Source organism: Vespa mandarinia, chromosome 12, assembly GCF_050613455.1.
Source record: "Vespa mandarinia isolate Hongniang chromosome 12, ASM5061345v1, whole genome shotgun sequence".
Taxonomy (NCBI): Eukaryota; Metazoa; Arthropoda; class Insecta; order Hymenoptera; family Vespidae; genus Vespa; species Vespa mandarinia.
In genome coordinates, this window is record NC_140821.1 from 4,367,501 (window position 1) to 4,388,116 (window position 20,616).

The window sequence follows — 20,616 nt, forward strand, 5'->3', positions numbered from 1 at the left end:
CCTTTCCTTTCCTTTCCTTTCCTCTCTTCTCCACTTCTCTTCTCTCCTCTTTTCTTCTCTTCTCTTCCTTTTCCACTCTTCGGTCTCTTTTCTCCTTCCATGCATCGCTCCTTTCCCTCCACTTCTCTCTCCTCTCTCTCACTCTTTCTCTCTCTCTCATACACTCTCTCTTTCTCTCTTCTCCCTTGACTCCTTATCCGTGCGTCTAACTTCTTACCCTCCTTCTCTTCGTCGAGCTATACACATCACGCATACATATAAAAGTACTGACCACACGCGGTCAGTGGCGTATGTATAAAACGTTTCCTATTCGCGGTAACCTTGCTTGTCATGTAAAAAATATATAAGAACGCCGAGAATGAGAGAAAGAGAGAGAGAGACAGAGAGAGAAGAAAGAAGAAAGAGGGAGAAAAAAAGAGAGAAATGAGTAATACAGTTAGTCGTCGTCGTTCGATGCTTCGTTTGATTTCACATTAGCAAATCCTGTCGATTGAACGAATGAAACGAACGAACGTTTCAAAGTCAAGATTATAGAAATCAAAAGAGTAAACAATTTTTTGTGCGTGTTCTCATTCTTCTGCGTACGTTCCTGACGCCACGCCTCTATTCTTTCTCTCTTTTTCTTTCTCTCTTGTATATTTCGTTTTCTTCTCTTCTACATGTTCCTTTTTCTTCGCTCTCTCTCTCTCTCTCTTTCTGTTTTTCTCATTCTCTCTCTCTTTCTTTCTCTCTCTCGGCAGAAGACAAATCGTGCGACGAGTATAACTCGTATCGCTGGTACGGGTGCACCGAACGAAGACGATCGACGAGAGACAAGCAACACCCTGACATCGCTCGCGATCGAACCGGCACGCGGCCATAAACGATGTTTCCGTCGTCTACGGATCGTGAATTCGACTTTTCGTTCCTCCTTCCCCTTCATCCGCGTTCCTTCTACATTCCCTCGTCTCCTCCTCCATCTCCTCCTCTTCCTCCTTCCCTTCCTCTTATTCGAGAACAGTCGTTTTGTTCGTGCTGCTTTAGAGAGAGATGAATAATCATTGTACGAGTAAGAGACAGATAGACACAACAGCCAGAGAGAGAGAGAGAGAGAGAGAGAGAGAGAGAGAGAGAGAGAGAGAGAGAGAGAGAGAGAGAGAAAGAGAGAGAGAGAGAGAGAGAGAGAGAAAGAAAGAAAGAAAAAGAGAAACATGCAGAAGAGAGAATGCGGGGGGAGATCGATGGGGGAGTAAACAGGAAAAAGGGGCTCCGTTATCGAGCCCGGCCAACGCGTTCTCGAAACATCGATCATCCGGCGACAGAAAACGACGGCAGGACACCGCCGTCGCCGTCGGCGACGATCGTGTCCGTGGAGAGTAGGGCTATTAATAGTGTTTCGTTGCACGTTGAACCGCGACCATATGTATATCCGAGTCGTGGCGCGAAAACTGACTCTACGAATGCCTTGTTAAATTGACTCCTTACGATAAATCGAGCCGATAAAGAAGATTTCGCGTTTAAGGTTTGGGGGTTAGAAATAAACCGATAGAAATTATAGATCGTAATATGATTCTAACAATATTTCTGTAGCCTCGTAGTTATGAAAAGAGACGAAGAAAGAGAGATAAAAAGAGAAAGAAAGAGAATGAAAGAAAGTTGATTGGCCTTGAAATATAATGACGATATTTTGGAATAAGATATTTCTCGACTTACGTGGAGTCCGTTCTCGTGATAAAATGAAATGAAACGATTTTGAAAATTTTCATTTATAAATCTTCATAGCGTGGCGCTATCTAGCAAAGCTATAGCGTACTACTTCGTATTATCTGCGGATAAAAAGTTTGAATTTCGAACGTAGGAAATTTCTATAAGGTTTTTTTTTTCCTTTCTCTCTGTTTTTTTTTTTTTTTTATTTTTATCTATTTGCATTTTGGTAGAAAGATTAAATGAACATTTGTCTTTTTTTTTTCTCTCGTTACAGTGTCCGAGAGCTATAGCAGTTATGTAAACTCGATGTATGGCGGAGGAGGACAATTCGCTACACCATGTACACCAAGCCCGCCAAGAGGACCTGGTGGAGTACCGACTAGTGTAATACAAGCAGCGACGAGTTCGGTATCGGACGATCTTTATCTTCTGGAACTTGGTTTTCCGCCGCGTTCAAAGAAGAACAAGTTGAAGAAGCCACGTCAGGGGGAGGGAGCGACGGTTAAGAGGAAATCGCGAGAAGGCTCGACGACATATCTCTGGGAATTTCTGTTGAAATTGTTGCAGGATCGAGAGTATTGTCCGCGATATATAAAGTGGACGAATCGCGAGAGAGGAGTATTTAAATTGGTCGATAGCAAGGCGGTATCAAGACTCTGGGGTTTGCACAAGAATAAGCCCGACATGAATTACGAGACGATGGGTCGCGCCTTGAGATACTATTATCAACGTGGCATTTTGGCTAAGGTCGACGGCCAGAGATTGGTGTATCAATTCGTTGACGTACCGAAGGACATAATAGAGATCGATTGTACGGGCGCGTGAGATAGGTCTCTTTGTTGTTCCCTGAGGGAGGAGCATTATGCGCGAGCACGAGAAAGAGCTGAAGGAGGAGGAAGAGGAGGAAGAGGAGGAAGAGGAGGAAGAGGAGGAGGAGGAGAAAGAGGAGGAGGAGGAGGAGGAGGAGGAGGTGGTTACCGCTACATTGAAAACTTGAATTTTCTTAAAAGATCATCGTCGTTGAGAACGCCGACGATCATTTATGCTGAGTCGTCTCAACGACAACCTGCCGCCGCACATCCTACAAATCGTGTAAGAGCTCGCCCTCTCTGACTCGAACATACTGTTTCTATTTCATACCCGTTTACCGGGTCGATGAAACTCGCGATAATTATCGCAATTGATGAATAATTTTAAGGAACGATCGGGGGAAAAAATAATCCATTTTTTCCAAAATAAGCGAAGGAGTTTCTCTCTACTCGTGCTTCGTCTCCTCCTTTGTTAAAACAATACATACACATTGTTCTTGGCTGTGTGCGTGCGTGCGTGCTTACTTGCGTCCACGTATGTATGATGAGATGTGTATGCGTGTATGTCTGCTGTCTGCTGTCTGTGGTTTGTTCTGGGTTACGAAGGTATATAGAATATGTACATATATATATATACATATATATATGTGTATATATATATATTGTGTGCTAGAATAGTCGAAGAGAAAGAAAGAAAAAAAGAGAGATAGAAAGTAAGAAAGAAAAAAAATCAATCTAATTATTAACGTCCACGAAGAGATCCTAAGTTCGCCGCTATATGCTAGATCGTGTATATATATATATATATATATATATATATATATATATACACACATTACAAGCGTACACATGCGTTTATGCGTGCTTCGGGCTCGTTTACAAATTTGTACAAAATTTAGTTCTTATATTTACGGGGCAGACATTACTAATTGTATTTTATCGAAAGAGAGCAAAGAAAAGAAAAGAAAAGAAAAAAAAAGAAAGAAGAAGAAAGGAAGAAAAAAGAAAGAAGAAGAAAGAAGATGGATCATTGTGGACGAATTACTTAACCTATAAAGTATAAAGCGAGAGAGAAAGGATAAAGAGGTAGGGAGAGAGAGACAGAGAGAAAGAAAAAGTTTAAGCGAAAATTGTACATTGGGGATAAACGCGATAAATTATTTATTGTATATTAGATGATTATGTATGTTATCTAGAAAATTGTTATATGTGGCGTGACGAAGAAACGTTTAATAAAAACCTGAAAAGTTTTAATGCGAAACGAAATGAGGGCTGTGACGAGACTTGGAAAGTAGAAAGAAATAGAGAAATAGAGAAGGAGGGAGAGTGAAAGAGTGAGAGAGAAAGAGAAAGAGAGAAAGAGAGTGAAAGGGACGCGAGAGAAATAGAGAAGAGAGAGAGAGAAAGAGAGAGAGAGAGAGAAAAGGGGTGAAGAGGGAGCGGAAAAAAGAGTTTCCCTTGAGAATGGAGAATGTGTCCGTTTTAAAAGAATTTTGCGGAACGAGCTCAGGGAGGAGAGAAAGAGAGAGAGAGAGAGAGAGAGTGAGAAGAGAGGAGAGGAGAAGAGTAAAGGAGCGAGTGAAGGAATGGTTACACTTTATATTTTTTTAAATATAACAGAAGGGATGACTCTTCCGTTCGAGTTGAAGGTTCAACAACGTAAGGTGCTGGCTATATACAAATGAGGTCCAAGAATGTTATTATTTAGCAACCTAGTGTTACTAATTCATAAAATATTATTGAGACAGACATATATCGCTGTATATATATAGAACGAAAAAAAAAGTATATATATATATATATATATATATATACATATATATATATATCTTAAATACATATAAATATAAATATAAATATATAAATATATATAAATATTATTGAATATTATATATATTATATGAATATATATATTGTATGTTATGTAGAGCAAATCAGTGGCGAGGGGAAGGGAAAAGAGGAGGAGGTGTTTAATGTGTCTATGAGACGATTTTCCGTCGCGTCAAAATGTGTGTTAGGATAGGAAAAAGGGTGGGGGGGGATGTAATTGCGAAGAGGAGGAAGAGGAGAAGGAGGCTCGACCGTCTCGTACGATGTCTCGAATTAATTAACGAAGCGTTTCCAATTTTTTCATATATAAATATATATATATGTGTATGGAAATATATATATGTATTTACATGTATATATATATATATATATATATATATATATATATCATATACATTATATACGTTTTCTTTTTATACTGGAATTTGCGACTCGCATCGAACGTAATTTTCGATTATATTCGATGAAAGTTCGATCGTAGCTAATTAACGCACACTCGTCGATTTTTTCATACTCATTTGTATCGAAGACATCGTACTTTTGTAACGTAGAGAAACCTTTCTAAAGTTCGGGGAGGAGGATGTATAATAAGAATATAATATTAATAATAATAACAATAGTAATAATAATTATAATAATAATAATAATAATTATAATAATAATAATTATAATAATAATAATAATAGTAAGTAAATAATAATAATAATAGTAAGTAAATAATAATATTAATAATAATAATAATAATAATAATAATAATAATAATAATAATAATAATAATAATAATAATTTAGAAAATAAAAATTTAATTTATTGACGCCCCACGATGGCGAAGTACGTACGAGTGCAAGTGTATTCTGTATATCTAAGTTTTGTACATAAGGATTCGTTGAGGATATACTTACGAAAGAAAAAAAAAACAACAAAAAAACGTATATGCTAGTTATTATTCTTCGTGACTGCGGAAGACAATGCGAAGTGAAATAATATGTAAAAATCAGAGAGTATGTTTTAACTTAAGAGACATAAATGCTCTTAGAGTACAGCTAATTAACAATATAATGTTGGAATATTTTCAAGAAGTGAATACAGTGAATAATACACACACACACACAAAGTGATCCAGTGCTGCCAATAATGCCTGTAAAATGGTCCCTTACATTTGCCACTTAAAAATATATTCAGTATCGTTAAAATCATAAATGTCTTGGGGACGCCGGATATACCGATGATACAAAGCAAATTGCCTTCTTGTATTAACAAAGACATGTTGCCTTTTAACAAAAAAAAAAAAAAAAAAAAAAAAAAAAATGAAAAAAATGAAAAAAAAAAGAAGAAAAAACATAAAACTTTTAGTGATTTATATTGTAATACCATCACTTTGTCCAGGTACTTAAAAAAAAAAGGAGAAGAAAAAAAAAAAGAAAGAAAAAATGTTAGCCCTATCCTCGTTTGGTGGAGTAGAGTTTTAGATTTTTGTCGATGAAAAAAGTCTTTTGACATATGAAGATTTTTGAAATAATAATTTTTCTATATAATACGGAACCATTGAGAATATATATGAATATTCATACAAAAATTAAGAAAAAAAATATCAGAGTACAATGGACAAAAGCAAGTACCTATACCTAATGTACCACTTGTATACATGATAGCAGACACTTATAAACGATGAATGAACACTACAACAAAAAATCATATTTTTAGGTGAATTAAATTTATATATACACATAATGATTGACTACGCTACAAGATATTTTAACGAATAAGACTTTATTGTAATAGGGATAAATATATAATTATTTACCTGTAAAATATATGAAGACACGATGGATTGATGTAAGGAACTCTAATGTAACGTTCTGTGATTCGTTGTTTGTAGGTGAAATTTAATAAAAGATTATTGTACCATAACGTAAAAATATTCTATTAGATTATTTAATTTACCCATTGGAATTTAAATTTAAGAAATATTTCTATAAATCTATTTAAGATAGAATTATTATAACTAGTATCCTTTATCATAATATATTAAATATTTCCAAAAATCATGTTCTAGAAAACTTTTCTTTGATAAAAATAAGGATCAAAAATTATCCAATTACTTAATATTATCAAATAAATACTACCTACCTACTTATTTCGAAAATGCCATATATAGCTAGATGACGTAAGTTTCGAAGATAAACGTAACGTCATAATCATGATTACATGCTTGTATGTATCCCATTATATACATTGTATATATATATCTATAAAGAAATTCAACCAATGTGAATTTGACCTATTGAGCTAAGGTAAGGTTGGTTGAATACAGTACGAAATAAATCGACCAATCACGTATCAGCCGCACCGTTACGTGTTCCTCGAAACGTCACTGTGCAGAGAGAGCGCGTTAGTAACGGATCTAAGCGAGTTATTGGAGCGCACGAAGAAAGTGTGTATTTTTAGTCGAGTTTATTTATGAGTCGTAGAAATTTGTTAAATAAAAGATATAAAAGTTTTAGTTGAACGTATATTGTTAAACATTGTTATAGTTTCAGATAAGCGAATTCTTGATTTTTAAAAGAACAATCGACCAGCCACACCCCTCGGCCATCTTGGCCGCAAGTGGATATTCATTAAAGACGTTCGATATAAAGAATTTTCAATGATGGATCAGATAACACCGAAGGAGGTGAAAATTCTGGAAAATCCAGAAGATATTCAAGAACGACGTGAACAAGTTCTTGGAAGATATGCTAATTTCAAAGCTGAAGCTCGTAATAAACGAGATAAACTCGAGGACTCCCGTCGCTTTCAAGTAATATGATATTTCAGTTGATTTATATTTACTTTTCTATCGTATAATATAATAAATAAATTGCATCGGTTCTTTTTTTTCTTCCCTTAACGATCATTTTTTGCTTTAGTATTTTAAGCGAGATGCGGATGAACTCGAGGGATGGATTTACGAAAAGTTGCAAGCAGCATCAGATGAAAGCTACAAAGATCCGACAAATTTGCAAGCCAAAATTCAGAAGCATCAAGCATTCGAAGCAGAAGTTGCTGCTCACTCCAATGCCATTGTATTACTCGATAATACCGGTTCTGAGATGATAGCGCAACATCACTTTGCTAGTGATGTCATTCGTAAAAGATTAGGTAAACATAGACGATTTTTTTTATTATGAATCATTATTGGTTATATCTTATTTGTTATATTTATACTTCTATATAGTATATATTCGTATGTATGTTTAATTTTACAGAGGAACTTCATAGCTTGTGGGAATTATTATTGTCACGATTGGCTGATAAAGGGCTGAAATTACAGCAGGCTTTAGTTCTTGTACAATTTATACGACACTGTGATGAAGTCATGTTTTGGATCCATGATAAAGAGGCATTTGTGACTACTGATGAATTTGGTCATGATCTAGAACATGTTGAAGTATTGCAAAGGAAATTTGATGAATTTCAGAAAGATATGGCAAGTCAAGAGTACAGAGTAACAGAAGTCAATGAAATCGCAGACAAACTTCTTTTAGATGGTCATCCAGAACGTGATACCATTTTACGTAGAAAAGAGGAATTAAATGAATCATGGCAAAGATTGAAACAACTTGCTATCCTTAGACAAGAGAAATTATTTGGGGCACATGAGATTCAAAGATTTAATCGAGATGCCGATGAGACAATGGCTTGGATTGCCGAAAAAGATGTTGTATTATCTTCTGATGACTTTGGACGTGATCTTGCCAGTGTGCAAACACTTCAGCGCAAACATGAGGGTATAGAACGTGATCTTGCAGCTTTAGAAGATAAGGTGTATACATTAGGAGCAGAAGCAGATCGTCTGGCAGCTATTCACCAAGCAGACCATTCAAAACAAATACAAGCTAAACGAGCAGAAATCCTTCAATCTTGGGAAAGTCTAACGGCAAAAGCCAAAGAAAGACGTTTGAAACTCGACGAATCGTATTATTTACATCGTTTTTTGGCTGATTATAGAGATTTAGTTTCTTGGATGAATGATATGCGTGCAATTATTTCTGCGGATGAACTTGCTAAAGATGTGGCTGGGGCTGAAGCCCTTTTAGAGAGACATCAAGAACACAAAGGAGAAATAGATGCCAGAGCAGATAGTTTCGATTCTACAATTATGGCTGGCAATAAACTTTTGGAGAAAAAACATTATGCAGCTGAAGAAGTAGCTCGTAAATTAGAGTCTCTTGCAGAAGATAAAGCGTCTCTTCTTAGTTTATGGGAGAAACGACGTATTTTGTACGAACAGTGTATGGATTTACAATTATTCTATAGAGATACAGAACAGGCTGATGCTTGGATGGCAAAGCAAGAGGCATTTTTAGCTAACGAAGACTTGGGCGATTCTCTTGACAGTGTAGAGGCTCTTATAAAGAAACACGAAGATTTTGACAAGTCATTGGCAGCTCAAGAAGAAAAGATCAAAGTATTAGATGAGTTTGCTGGGAAGTTGATAGAGGGAGAACATTATGCTGCAGACGATGTTGCTCAACGACGACAAATGTTATTAGAAAGAAGAGCTATACTTCTTGACAAATCTGCGCAACGAAGACATCGTTTAGAAGATGCATACAAATTACAACAATTCGAACGTGATTGCGATGAAACCAAAGGTTGGATTAATGAGAAACTTAAATTTGCTACCGATGATAGCTATTTGGATCCAACTAATCTTAATGGAAAAGTTCAAAAGCATCAGAATTTCGAACAAGAATTGAATGCTAATAAAACTCGTATGGAAGAGTTGGTAGCAACAGGACAAGAATTGATAGATAACAATCATTATGCCAGTGATCGTATACGTACTCGTACAGAAGAAATTGTATCGCTATGGGAAAGTTTAGCACATGCTACAGAGAAAAAAGGTGCAAAATTACAAGAAGCATCTCAACAACAACAATTTAATCGTACTGTCGAAGACATTGAATTATGGCTTTCGGAGGTTGAAGGACAGCTTATGTCAGAAGATTATGGAAAGGATTTGACCAGCGTTCAAAACTTACAAAAGAAACATGCCCTTTTGGAAGCTGATGTAACATCTCACGCGGATAGAATTGAAAGTATAGCTCAAGCCGCGGAACAATTTGTTAAGCAAGGACACTTTGATGCTGATAACATAAAATCCAAGGAAGACCAATTACAAGCACGTTATTCAGCTTTGCAACGACCCATGAGCGTTCGAAAACAACGACTTTTGGATTCTTTACAAGTTCAACAATTGTTTAGAGATATCGAAGACGAGGAAGCTTGGATTCGTGAAAAAGAGCCAGTCGCTGCATCTACTAATCGTGGACGTGATCTTATCGGAGTTCAGAATTTACAAAAGAAACATCAAGCTGTTCTAGCAGAAATCAATAATCACGAACCACGAGTAGCTGCTGTATGTCAAGCAGGTTCAAGCATGTTGCAAGACGGTCATTTTGCATCTGGAGAGATTAGCCAACGTCTTGCTGCCTTGGATGAACACTGGGGACAATTGAAAGAAAAGGCACGACAACGTAAAAATGATCTTGATGATTCGCTTCAGGCACATCAGTATTTTGCTGATGCTAATGAAGCTGAATCCTGGATGAAAGAGAAAAGACCGATCGTTATGAATGCCGATTACGGTAAAGATGAAGACAGTTCCGAGGCCTTGTTAAAGAAACACGAAGCACTTGTTAGCGATCTAGAAGCATTTGCCAGTACTATAACAGCTTTACGCGAGCAAGCAGCTTCCTGTCGTCAACAAGAAACTCCTACCATTGATATAACGGGTAAAGAATGTGTCGTTGCATTATACGATTACGCTGAAAAATCACCGAGAGAAGTATCCATGAAAAAAGGTGATACTTTGACTCTTCTCAATTCCAATAATAAAGATTGGTGGAAAGTAGAGGTCAATGATCGTCAAGGCTTTGTACCAGCCGCATATGTCAAACGTGTCGAACCTGAAGCAGGCTTGAGTGCTTCGCAACAGAATTTAGCAAGAGAGCAAAGTTCAATTGCAGCTAGGCAAGCACAGATTGAAGCACAATACGATGACCTTTTGAGATTGGCTCGAGAACGTCAGGTTAAATTGAACGAAACTGCGAAGGCTTATGTTCTCGTCAGAGAGGCCGCTGAATTAGAAACGTGGATAAAGGACAAAGAAAATCATGCACAAGTACAAGACGTCGGTGAAGATTTGGAACAAGTAGAAGTGATGCAAAAGAAATTCGATGATTTCCAGGCTGATCTAAAAGCTAACGAGGTACGTCTCGCAGAAATGAACGAGATTGCTGTACAATTGATGAGTCTCGGACAGACGGAAGCTGCATTAAAGATTCAGACGCAAATACAAGATTTGAATGAAAAATGGAAGAGCCTGCAAACGCTTACAGCTGAACGAGCGAGCCAATTGGGTTCTGCTCACGAAGTTCAACGTTTTCATCGTGACGTTGACGAAACGAAAGATTGGATTCGTGAGAAAGACGCGGCATTAAATAATGATGATCTTGGTAAAGATTTACGTAGCGTTCAAGCGTTGCAACGTAAACACGAAGGATTGGAGAGAGATTTAGCAGCCCTTGGAGATAAAATTAAACAGTTGGATGAAACAGCGAATCGTTTGATGCAATCTCATCCGGAAACAGCTGAACAAACTTATGCTAAACAAAAAGAGATCAATGAAGAATGGACTCAACTTACAGCGAAAGCTAATAGTAGAAAAGAAAAATTATTGGACTCTTACGATTTACAACGATTCCTTAGCGATTATCGTGATTTGATGGCATGGATAAACTCAATGATGGGTCTTGTTGCTTCTGAGGAGCTTGCTTCGGATGTTACAGGGGCTGAGGCATTGCTCGAACGTCATCAGGTAAATCTAATATAGATTTTATTATAAAAAATTTCCTTTCTCGTAGTCCCACAGATCGTTCACAAGTTATTTGAATTATAGAATCACAGAGCAGAGATAGATGCGCGATACGGCGTTCTTCCAGAGGTATTAGAGGATTTTAGCATGCAACGACGTATTTGCGACGCTTTGTCTCTGAAAATACGTACAATTAATTATCACGCATATATTATTTAATATTAAAGCTCATTAGAACAAGACGAAAGCGATCGTGTTTTCCGTAAAGATATTAGCTCATTAACAATTTGAATATTTTCAGCTTCGTTTGCCGCTTATAGCATTTATTATTGAGTGGATTGAAATGATATATAACAATACAATTGTGCATTTCATAAAAAAAAAAAAAAAAAAAAAAAAAAAAAAAAAAAAAAAAAAAAAAGCAGGATTTTTATTATTTTTTTTTATTTTTTTTTATAGCAAAAAAAAAATTCATTATTATCTTATTAATTTGATTTTTACTATTATTTTACAGGAACACCGAATGGAAATCGATGCCAGAGCTGGAACATTCCAGGCATTTGAATTATTTGGCCAACAATTATTGCAATCAAGCCATTATGCCAGTGTAGAAATCCAGGAAAAACTCGAATCAATGGCCGAAGCTCGTCAGGAATTAGAAAAAGCTTGGATCCAACGACGCATGCAATTGGATCAAAACTTAGAGCTACAATTATTCTGCAGAGACTGTGAACAAGCGGAGAATTGGATGAGCGCACGAGAAGCTTTCTTGAGCAGTGCAGACACCGTTGATAGTAACGATAATGTTGAGGCATTGATAAAGAAACACGAAGATTTCGATAAAGCTATAAATGCGCACGAAGAGAAAATTGCAACTTTACAAACTTTAGCTGATCAATTGATTGCAGCTGAACATTATGCAGCCAAGCCAATAGACGAGAAACGTTGTCAAGTATTGGATCGTTGGAGACATTTGAAGGACGCTCTTATAGAGAAACGATCGAAATTAGGAGAATCCCAGACTCTTCAACAATTCTCTAGAGATGCTGATGAAATTGAAAATTGGATAGCTGAAAAATTGCAATTAGCTACGGAAGAAAATTACAAAGATCCTGCTAACATACAATCGAAACATCAGAAACATCAAGCGTTCGAAGCGGAGCTTGCAGCTAATGCTGATAGAATTCAGTCGGTTCTAGCAATGGGAGGAAATTTGATAGAGAAGCATCAATGCGCGGGTTCCGAAGATGCAGTTCAAAAGAGATTAGCATCCATTGCTGACCAGTGGGAATATCTTACTCAAAAGACTACAGAGAAATCTATGAAATTGAAAGAGGCCAATAAACAACGTACATACATTGCGGCTGTAAAGGATTTAGACTTTTGGCTTGGTGAGGTTGAAAGTTTATTAACTTCTGAAGATGCGGGTAAAGATTTAGCATCCGTGCAAAATTTGATGAAGAAACATCAATTGGTCGAGGCGGATATTCAAGCTCACGAAGAAAGAATCAAAGATATGAATGCACAAGCAGATTCTCTCATTGAAAGTGGACAATTTGATGCAACTGGTATTCAAGAGAAGAGACAGAGCATAAACGAACGATACGAACGTATTAGAAATCTTGCTGCACATAGACAAGCAAGACTCAACGAGGCTAACACATTACATCAATTCTTCCGTGATATCGCCGATGAAGAATCTTGGATCAAGGAAAAGAAATTATTGGTTGGATCTGACGATTATGGTCGTGACCTAACAGGCGTACAAAATCTTAAAAAGAAGCATAAGAGATTAGAAGCTGAACTTGGTAGTCATGAACCTGCCATTCAAGCGGTTCAAGAAGCAGGAGAAAAATTGATGGATGTTTCTAACTTGGGTGCACATGAGATTGAACAACGTTTGAAGCTTCTCAATCAAGCCTGGTCCGAACTCAAACAATTGGCTGCTAACAGAGGTCAAAAATTGGACGAATCCTTGACGTATCAACAGTTCTTAGCGAAGGTCGAAGAAGAAGAAGCGTGGATCACTGAGAAGCAGCAATTGCTTTCAGTTGAAGATTATGGTGATACAATGGCTGCTGTTCAAGGTTTATTAAAGAAACATGATGCTTTTGAAACCGATTTTGCCGCTCATGGAGAACGTTGCAAAGACATCTGTGAAGCTGGGGAAGCATTGATCAAAGCTGGCAATCATCGAGCTGATGCTATTGGACAAAGATGTACGCAATTGCGTAACAAATTGGAACAACTTGGTGCGCTTGCAGCAAGAAGAAAAACTCGTCTCAACGATAATTCGGCGTATTTGCAGTTTATGTGGAAAGCTGATGTTGTTGAATCATGGATTGCTGACAAAGAAACCCATGTACGTTCGGAAGAATTTGGACGTGATTTATCGACCGTTCAAACACTATTAACCAAGCAGGAAACTTTCGATGCTGGCTTACATGCGTTTGAACACGAGGGTATACAAAATATTACTTCTTTGAAAGAAATGCTCGTTGATGCTGGACATGATCAAACTCCGAGCATTCAGAAACGTCATGCTGATGTGATAACTCGTTGGCAAAAACTCTTGGCAGATTCTGATGCACGTAAACAACGATTGTTAAGAATGCAGGATCAGTTTAGACAGATAGAAGAACTTTATCTTACGTTTGCCAAGAAAGCTTCCGCTTTTAATTCGTGGTTTGAAAATGCAGAGGAAGATTTAACTGATCCAGTTAGATGTAACAGCATCGAAGAGATTCGTGCACTACGTGAAGCTCATGCTCAATTCCAAGCAAGCTTGTCTTCCGCTGAAGCAGATTTCCAAGCGCTTGCTGCTCTCGATAGACAAATAAAGAGCTTCAATGTTGGCCCAAATCCATATACATGGTTCACGATGGAAGCACTAGAAGATACCTGGCGTAATTTGCAAAAGATTATCAAGGAACGTGACGTAGAGCTGGCAAAGGAAGCTCAACGACAAGAAGAAAATGATAAATTACGAAAAGAATTCGCTAAACATGCTAATGCGTTCCATCAATGGTTGGCAGAAACGAGGTATATAATTTATGTTTCATTTACTTATAAATTATTTCAATAATTTTATTCAACAATACTTTTTTCATACTTTATAGAACATCTATGATGGAAGGTTCTGGTTCTTTGGAACAACAATTGGAAGCAACAAAGGTTTGCATAAATATGAGAAATTTCTTATTTCTACCTAATCTAAAGTTCGAAAATATCCAACATATAATATATAATTTTAATATGTATCCGATTACGTTATTATAGAGAAAAACTCAGGAAGTTCGAGCACGTCGTCAAGATTTGAAGAAAATCGAAGATCTTGGTGCAATATTGGAAGAGCATTTAATCCTTGATAATCGTTATACAGAACATAGTACAGTTGGTTTGGCACAACAATGGGATCAATTGGATCAACTTGGAATGCGTATGCAACATAATCTCGAACAACAAATTCAAGCAAGAAATCAATCCGGTGTTTCTGAAGATGCCCTTAAAGAATTCTCAATGATGTTCAAACACTTTGATAAGGATAAGAGTGGACGATTGAATCATCAAGAATTTAAATCATGTTTGAGAGCACTTGGATATGATTTACCAATGGTCGAAGAGGGTCAGCCTGATCCAGAATTTGAAAACATACTTGGTTTGTTGATTATTTATCATCATTTACACTTTATTATATTTACATTTATTTAATATTTTCTTATAATGTTTTTCTTATAATATAATATGGAATTTTTTATTTAAATATTTGTTATTATAATGTTTAATGTGGAATTTGTTATTTCTAGATATTGTCGATCCAAACAGAGATGGTTACGTATCGTTACAAGAATACATGGCGTTTATGATAAGCAAAGAAACAGAAAATGTCCAAAGTTCGGAAGAAATAGAAAATGCCTTCCGTGCCATTACAGCGGCAGATCGGCCATATGTAACGAAGGAAGAATTATATGCTGTATGTATAATATTGTTTATTTAATAGCAGTTTGTAAGTTATTGTTTTTTATATTATGATGTAATTTTTTTTTTCAGAATCTTACGAAAGAAATGGCTGACTACTGCGTGGCACGTATGAAACCATACGTTGATCCAAAAACGGAAAGACCAATCACTGGAGCATTGGATTATATAGAATTTACTCGTACTCTTTTCCAAAACTAATAATTTGCATATAATATATATCTATATCTATACATATATATATATTTATATATAAAATATAATTTTTTGCCCTGTTACTCTTTACAATACAGTTTTCAATGATAGCTTTAGAGGAATTACACAATCCTCATTTTTATATGCGTACTTTATTACTGTAATTCTCTTTTATCCACTTTTTTATTCTCCGTGTTTAACCTTATTACATATCTTATTATCACACTTGCTTCCAGCAAATGCAAAGTGCAGCTTCGGGCGTTTCATACGATATGTAATTTATGAATATTGAAATCGTTACACATATGGTTAATATTAAACATTAAATAAATTTATTTAGCTAATTTATATATAATATTTACAAAAGTAGAAAAGATAATACACATACGTAGCTGTAAATAGATTATATGGAAATAAATAATATTTGGTCGCACTTAACATTATTACATTGTTTATTTATTTTACATCAAAGGAACATATATATATATTATATATTATATATATATATATTCTATATTACATATGAAATTAAGTTATATATTGCGGCGCATGCGTAGAAACATTTTGGTATTTGCGCATGCTTGGTACAGATTTTATCTAGTAATATTTGAAACGTGGTAAGACTGACTATTTTTTTAGACTGTCAAAATAACTTTGGGCGATTGTTACAAGATTTTATAAGAGTAATCGGCTTTTTACAAGTTTGTTTAGAACAATTGTACGTATAAGTTATAATTTAATTAATTATTTATAATTAATATTTATACACATATATAACTATTGTAGGTTTAATATTATAATATTAAATATTTTTTTTTTAATTGTAATCGTTACTTTCGTTATTACATTAATACTTATATTACATCATATAATAAATAATTATATTAAATATTACAATTATTTACATTTTATTTTTAGCAAAATGGTTGTTAGACAGTATCAGGAAGAACTTAAATATTTAGAAAAAATTAATGAATGGTCTTGGAGAATTAAAAAAGGTTTTCAACCAAATATGAAGGTACATATGATATATATTCTTTAAAATGATTTTATTAAAAATTTTATTAAAGAAAGAAAAAAATATTTAATTGGCATGAATTTTAAGGTTGAAGGCATATTTTATGTCAACAATACATTAGAACGTCTAATGTTTGAAGAATTACGAAATGCATGTAGGCCAGGAACAGTTGGAGGTTTCCTACCTGGTATGAAGCAAATTGCTAATGTTGCTGCTTTACCTGGAATTGTAGGAAGATCAGTTGGATTGCCTGATGTTCATTCCGGATATGGTTTTGCCATTGGTATAATATATTTTCTTTCTTTTTATATTTTTTTTTGTCTTTCCATATGTATAATATATTTATTTTATATACAGGTAATATGGCAGCATTTGATTTAAATGATCCAAAGTCTATAGTATCACCTGGTGGAGTAGGATTTGATATAAATTGTGGCGTTCGTTTGTTAAGAACAAATTTATTTGAACATGAAATTCTACCTATTAAGGTATTATATAGTTTTATTTTATTTGCATTTTAAATTATACATAAATTCAATATTGCATTTAATAGGAACAACTTGCACAAAGTATGTTTGACCATATCCCAGTAGGAGTTGGATCTAAAGGAATCATACCAATGAATGCAAGAGATTTAGAAGAGGCATTGGAGATGGGTATGGATTGGTCTTTGAGAGAAGGTAAATATCTAATTAAAATTTAATAAGAAATGTGTTTTGGAATATTTCGATATTATAATTTTCATTTTTATATCGATTATAGGTTATATCTGGGCAGAAGATAAAGAACATTGTGAAGAATATGGTCGAATGTTAAATGCTGATCCTTCGAAAGTATCATTAAGAGCAAAAAAACGTGGTCTTCCTCAGGTAAATTTAAAGTTACATTAGTATTATATTAATTGTAATAACATTTATGTTATTTTAGTTAGGTACATTAGGCGCAGGAAACCATTATGCTGAGATTCAAGTTGTAGATGAAATTTACGATAAATGGGCTGCATGTAAGATGGGTATCGAAGAAAAGGGCCAAATTTGTGTTATGATTCATTCTGGAAGCAGAGGCTTTGGACATCAAGTTGCCACAGGTATTTTAGACAAAAAAAAAACAAGATAAAATACATGTTTCTTTATTTTACTGAATTAATTATCTATAATTTATTTATATTTTAGATGCACTTGTACAAATGGAAAAAGCTATGAAAAGGGATAATATCGAAACAAATGATAGACAACTTGCTTGTGCTCATATTAAATCTCAGGAGGGTCAAGATTATTTAAAAGCTATGTCAGCTGCTGCTAATTTTGCATGGGTTAATCGAAGTTCTATGACATTTCTCACACGACAGGTTCGTACCTATAAACATATAAGTAAATGATATTATATTATGTGTAACTTTTTTATTTTTATTATATTTTCAGGCATTTGCAAAACAATTTCGCCTTTCTCCAGATGACTTGGATATGCATGTTATTTATGATGTATCGCATAATGTTGCTAAAATAGAAGAACATATGGTTGATGGCAAACAAAAAACACTTTTAATTCATAGAAAGGTAAGTTTTGTAGTATAACATGTTTTTTATGAATAATAGAAGAAAAAGAAGATAAATTATTTTGTTTTTGATAAAGGGATCAACCAGGGCTTTTCCACCTCATCATCCATTGATTCCTGTAGATTATCAATTAACTGGTCAACCAGTTTTAATTGGTGGTACAATGGGAACATGTAGTTATGTTCTTACCGGAACTGAACAAGGAATGCAAGAAACTTTTGGATCTACGTGCCATGGAGCTGTAAGTATTTAAAATACATTGAAAATATATACAATAAAGTAGCATTATTTTTAATAAAAAAATTTAATTTAATTTTTGTGATATATTTAGGGTCGTGCCTTGTCTAGAGCAAAATCACGAAGAAATTTGGATTATAAAGATGTATTAAACAAATTAGAAAGTTTAGGAATATCTATTAGAGTTGCTTCACCAAAATTAGTTATGGAAGAAGCTCCAGAATCATATAAGAATGTAACGGATGTTGTAAATACATGTCATTCAGCTGGTATTTCTAAAAAATGTATTAAACTGAGGCCAATAGCAGTTATTAAAGGATAATTTACATAAAATGTATATTAATATATAGCTTTTATATCTAATGTAAATTATATGCCATAGAGTTCTCCATTAGATATTCAATGATCGATGATATTAAAGAATATAATATTACATGAATTTACTTAAATAATTCGAATTAAATTAAAATTATTTTATATTAACACTTACCTTAATATAAATTCTTTCAATCGAATGTAACTTATAAATGAAAGATAAGTATGTTGTACAGTCTTTAAGATTGATTATGTTGTGATAAAATAGTATTTTTTACAATTTAAGGAAGCCATGTACTATATTAAATGTAAAATTCATATTTTAGAGTATAAATGCATTTAATAAACATCACAATTATTTTCAAAATGTTCGTTTTTAATTTTGTTATCGCAAATGTTATTACATTACAAGTGTTCGTATATGATACGTTTGTTACATGTTTAATGTTATTAAATTTTATTGCTACTTTATTTTCTACTATATTGTATATATATAAATAGAAATATATATATATATATATTTATATAAGTATACATATATATATATATATATTTATATAAGTATACATATATATATATATATATATATATATATATATATATATATATATATACTTTATTCTAAATTTAAAGTAATTTGTCAACAAATATTTTTATAATATTTTCACAATTATTTGGCATTGTGATTTCGCCACATAGATTAATCCATATATGTAATTAAACTTTTTTTTATAGAACATCTGATTGAAAAAACATTTGCAATATATTTAATTGGCATTAGTTAAAATGTACAATTGTCTATTTTTATAATAAAAAAAATTACATTAGACTACTTTGTTTGACTTTACACGCAAATAAATTCGCGATTTCGTGTATTTGTGTGTGTATAACAAATCCTCCACTGACTAGAAAAAATAATACAGAGGATGATGTTTATGACAAATAAGATTATGTTTCATGTATACACATAGAGAGATAATGAAAGCAACCCCGTCACCATAAATAGAAAATACATACATACTTCATAACAGTAATATTTTTATACAGGATAGTGACATTGATCATGTAAACCCTTGAGAGCATATGTAAAAAAGATAGTCATTGGAGGAGTTGCATTTAGAAATACAAGACTGACCAAGTTAGGAAGAATGGTCTGAAATGCATTCCATGATATAATTATAAAAAATTATATTATATATAAAATAATTATACTAAAAAACTTATGATAAGTGATAATCAGGAGGAGGTTCAGCTACAGATTCAGTAGTGAACAGAGGATTTGGAAACTCTGGTGGATGTGGCAGTGGTCCAGCAGTCTTTGGCTGACGTCTGTATGCCATTAACCAGCATGACACAGCAATAGCGACAGCAACTAGTGCTAAAAGTGCTGTTATAACTAAGGCTATGATAAATCCAACCATAGAAACACAAATATCTTCTACTCTTTGAGCGGAAGGAACTGAAAGTGATAATATTACATGGTTAATGAAGAAAAAGTTCCTGATCTTTGTATTAAGTAGTTAATATAAATAATTAAATATTATACCTTCAGCCGGATCTGCTGTTAATCTTTCTTCTCTTCTTTCCAAAGTAAATATTAAGTTCGATTCAATTGTTATCTCTTCACGAAGTTGTCCTTCGTAACCATCAGAGACACTTAAGGCTGTATCATTTGATTCAGCTTCAACATCTCTACGACGGCGACCGAATGCGTTGTATCCTCGGCAGTTTACCTAAAATTGATATTTAATTATAATTAAATAAATTTGTTATATTGTTAGGATTTATTCCGCAAAAAAATAATAATAATTATTAAATAAATATTTACAGGCTGACATCGTCCAAAGCAGACTCGTATATTACATTGGAATCTGATATTATCACTACTGGGAAACTTAAAGGCATTAAAACTAGCCATTAATGATTGAGTTTCATGATCCTGTTGCCATTCTCCGAATATTGTTGGATCTGTTGCACATCCATTTTCATCTGTTACAATATATTCGTTTTCCAAATTATCCTCCATAGTTTTGGCAACACAATTTCTTGCAAAACCTCCATAAATTGCTATGGACGAAAAATATGAAAAAAATTAGATGTTCGATATGATGATTTATCTAGTAAAACTAT

The 20,616-nt window shown here is 34.1% G+C and overlaps 4 protein-coding genes across 12 annotated transcripts in view; 3 read left to right on the forward strand and 1 right to left on the reverse strand.

The window, feature by feature from the left end:
- Nucleotides 1–6,238, forward strand: part of Eip74EF (Ecdysone-induced protein E74) — a 248,978-nt gene extending 242,740 nt beyond the window's left edge. For all 8 annotated transcript variants that reach the window (XM_085660452.1, XM_035883978.2, XM_035883974.2 and 5 more), the window contains one exon: nt 1,961–6,238. In XM_085660452.1, the coding sequence (XP_085516578.1) occupies nt 1,961–2,511 (551 nt within the window). In that variant the 3' untranslated portion in view covers nt 2,512–6,238. The remainder of the gene's footprint in view (nt 1–1,960) is intronic.
- Nucleotides 6,239–6,646: 408 nt separating this feature from the next.
- alpha-Spec (alpha spectrin) lies at nt 6,647–15,803 on the forward strand. Of its 2 annotated transcripts, XM_035883901.2 has the most exons (10): nt 6,647–6,759; nt 6,860–7,125; nt 7,235–7,466; nt 7,574–11,190; nt 11,272–11,316; nt 11,702–14,229; nt 14,307–14,361; nt 14,467–14,845; nt 14,994–15,160; nt 15,238–15,803. In XM_035883901.2, exons 2-10 carry the CDS (start codon nt 6,973–6,975, stop codon nt 15,364–15,366), a joined length of 7,305 nt encoding a protein of 2,434 aa, XP_035739794.1. In that variant the 5' UTR covers nt 6,647–6,759; nt 6,860–6,972; the 3' UTR covers nt 15,367–15,803. The 2 variants fall into 2 exon arrangements, with proteins under 2 accessions (XP_035739794.1, XP_035739795.1); XM_035883902.2 differs by lacking the exon at nt 11,272–11,316.
- A 213-nt stretch (nt 15,804–16,016) lies between these two features.
- Nucleotides 16,017–18,681, forward strand: RtcB (RtcB RNA ligase). The gene is made up of 11 exons (XM_035883903.2): nt 16,017–16,078; nt 16,279–16,378; nt 16,466–16,661; nt 16,736–16,866; nt 16,932–17,058; nt 17,141–17,247; nt 17,306–17,465; nt 17,551–17,726; nt 17,800–17,934; nt 18,011–18,175; nt 18,266–18,681. The coding sequence occupies exons 2-11, from the start codon at nt 16,283–16,285 to the stop codon at nt 18,491–18,493; spliced, it is 1,521 nt and encodes a 506-aa protein (XP_035739796.1). The 5' UTR covers nt 16,017–16,078; nt 16,279–16,282; the 3' UTR covers nt 18,494–18,681.
- Nucleotides 18,682–19,120: 439 nt separating this feature from the next.
- dpy (fibrillin-like protein dumpy) overlaps nt 19,121–20,616 on the reverse strand; it is an 85,503-nt gene continuing 84,007 nt past the window's right edge. The window contains exons 176-178 of the mRNA XM_035883992.2: nt 20,315–20,553; nt 20,033–20,219; nt 19,121–19,945 (exon numbers count right to left, since the gene is read on the reverse strand). Coding sequence (XP_035739885.2) covers nt 19,707–19,945; nt 20,033–20,219; nt 20,315–20,553 — 665 coding nt within the window. The 3' untranslated portion in view covers nt 19,121–19,706. The remainder of the gene's footprint in view (nt 19,946–20,032; nt 20,220–20,314; nt 20,554–20,616) is intronic.

What these genes read in the sequence shown, in the direction of transcription:
- alpha-Spec (XM_035883901.2), top strand. Translation starts at nt 6,973, where the DNA reads ATGATGGATCAGATAACACCGAAGGAGGTGAAAATTCTGGAAAATCCA. An exon ending in TGTCATTCGTAAAAGATTAG is followed by an intron (nt 7,467 to 7,573) that starts GTAAACATAGAC and finishes TTAATTTTACAG; the next exon opens with AGGAACTTCATAGCTTGTGG. An exon ending in CATTGCTCGAACGTCATCAG is followed by an intron (nt 11,191 to 11,271) that starts GTAAATCTAATA and finishes TTTGAATTATAG; the next exon opens with AATCACAGAGCAGAGATAGA.
- RtcB (XM_035883903.2), top strand. Translation starts at nt 16,283, where the DNA reads ATGGTTGTTAGACAGTATCAGGAAGAACTTAAATATTTAGAAAAAATT. An exon ending in ATGAAATTCTACCTATTAAG is followed by an intron (nt 16,867 to 16,931) that starts GTATTATATAGT and finishes TGCATTTAATAG; the next exon opens with GAACAACTTGCACAAAGTAT. An exon ending in GATCTACGTGCCATGGAGCT is followed by an intron (nt 18,176 to 18,265) that starts GTAAGTATTTAA and finishes TGATATATTTAG; the next exon opens with GGTCGTGCCTTGTCTAGAGC.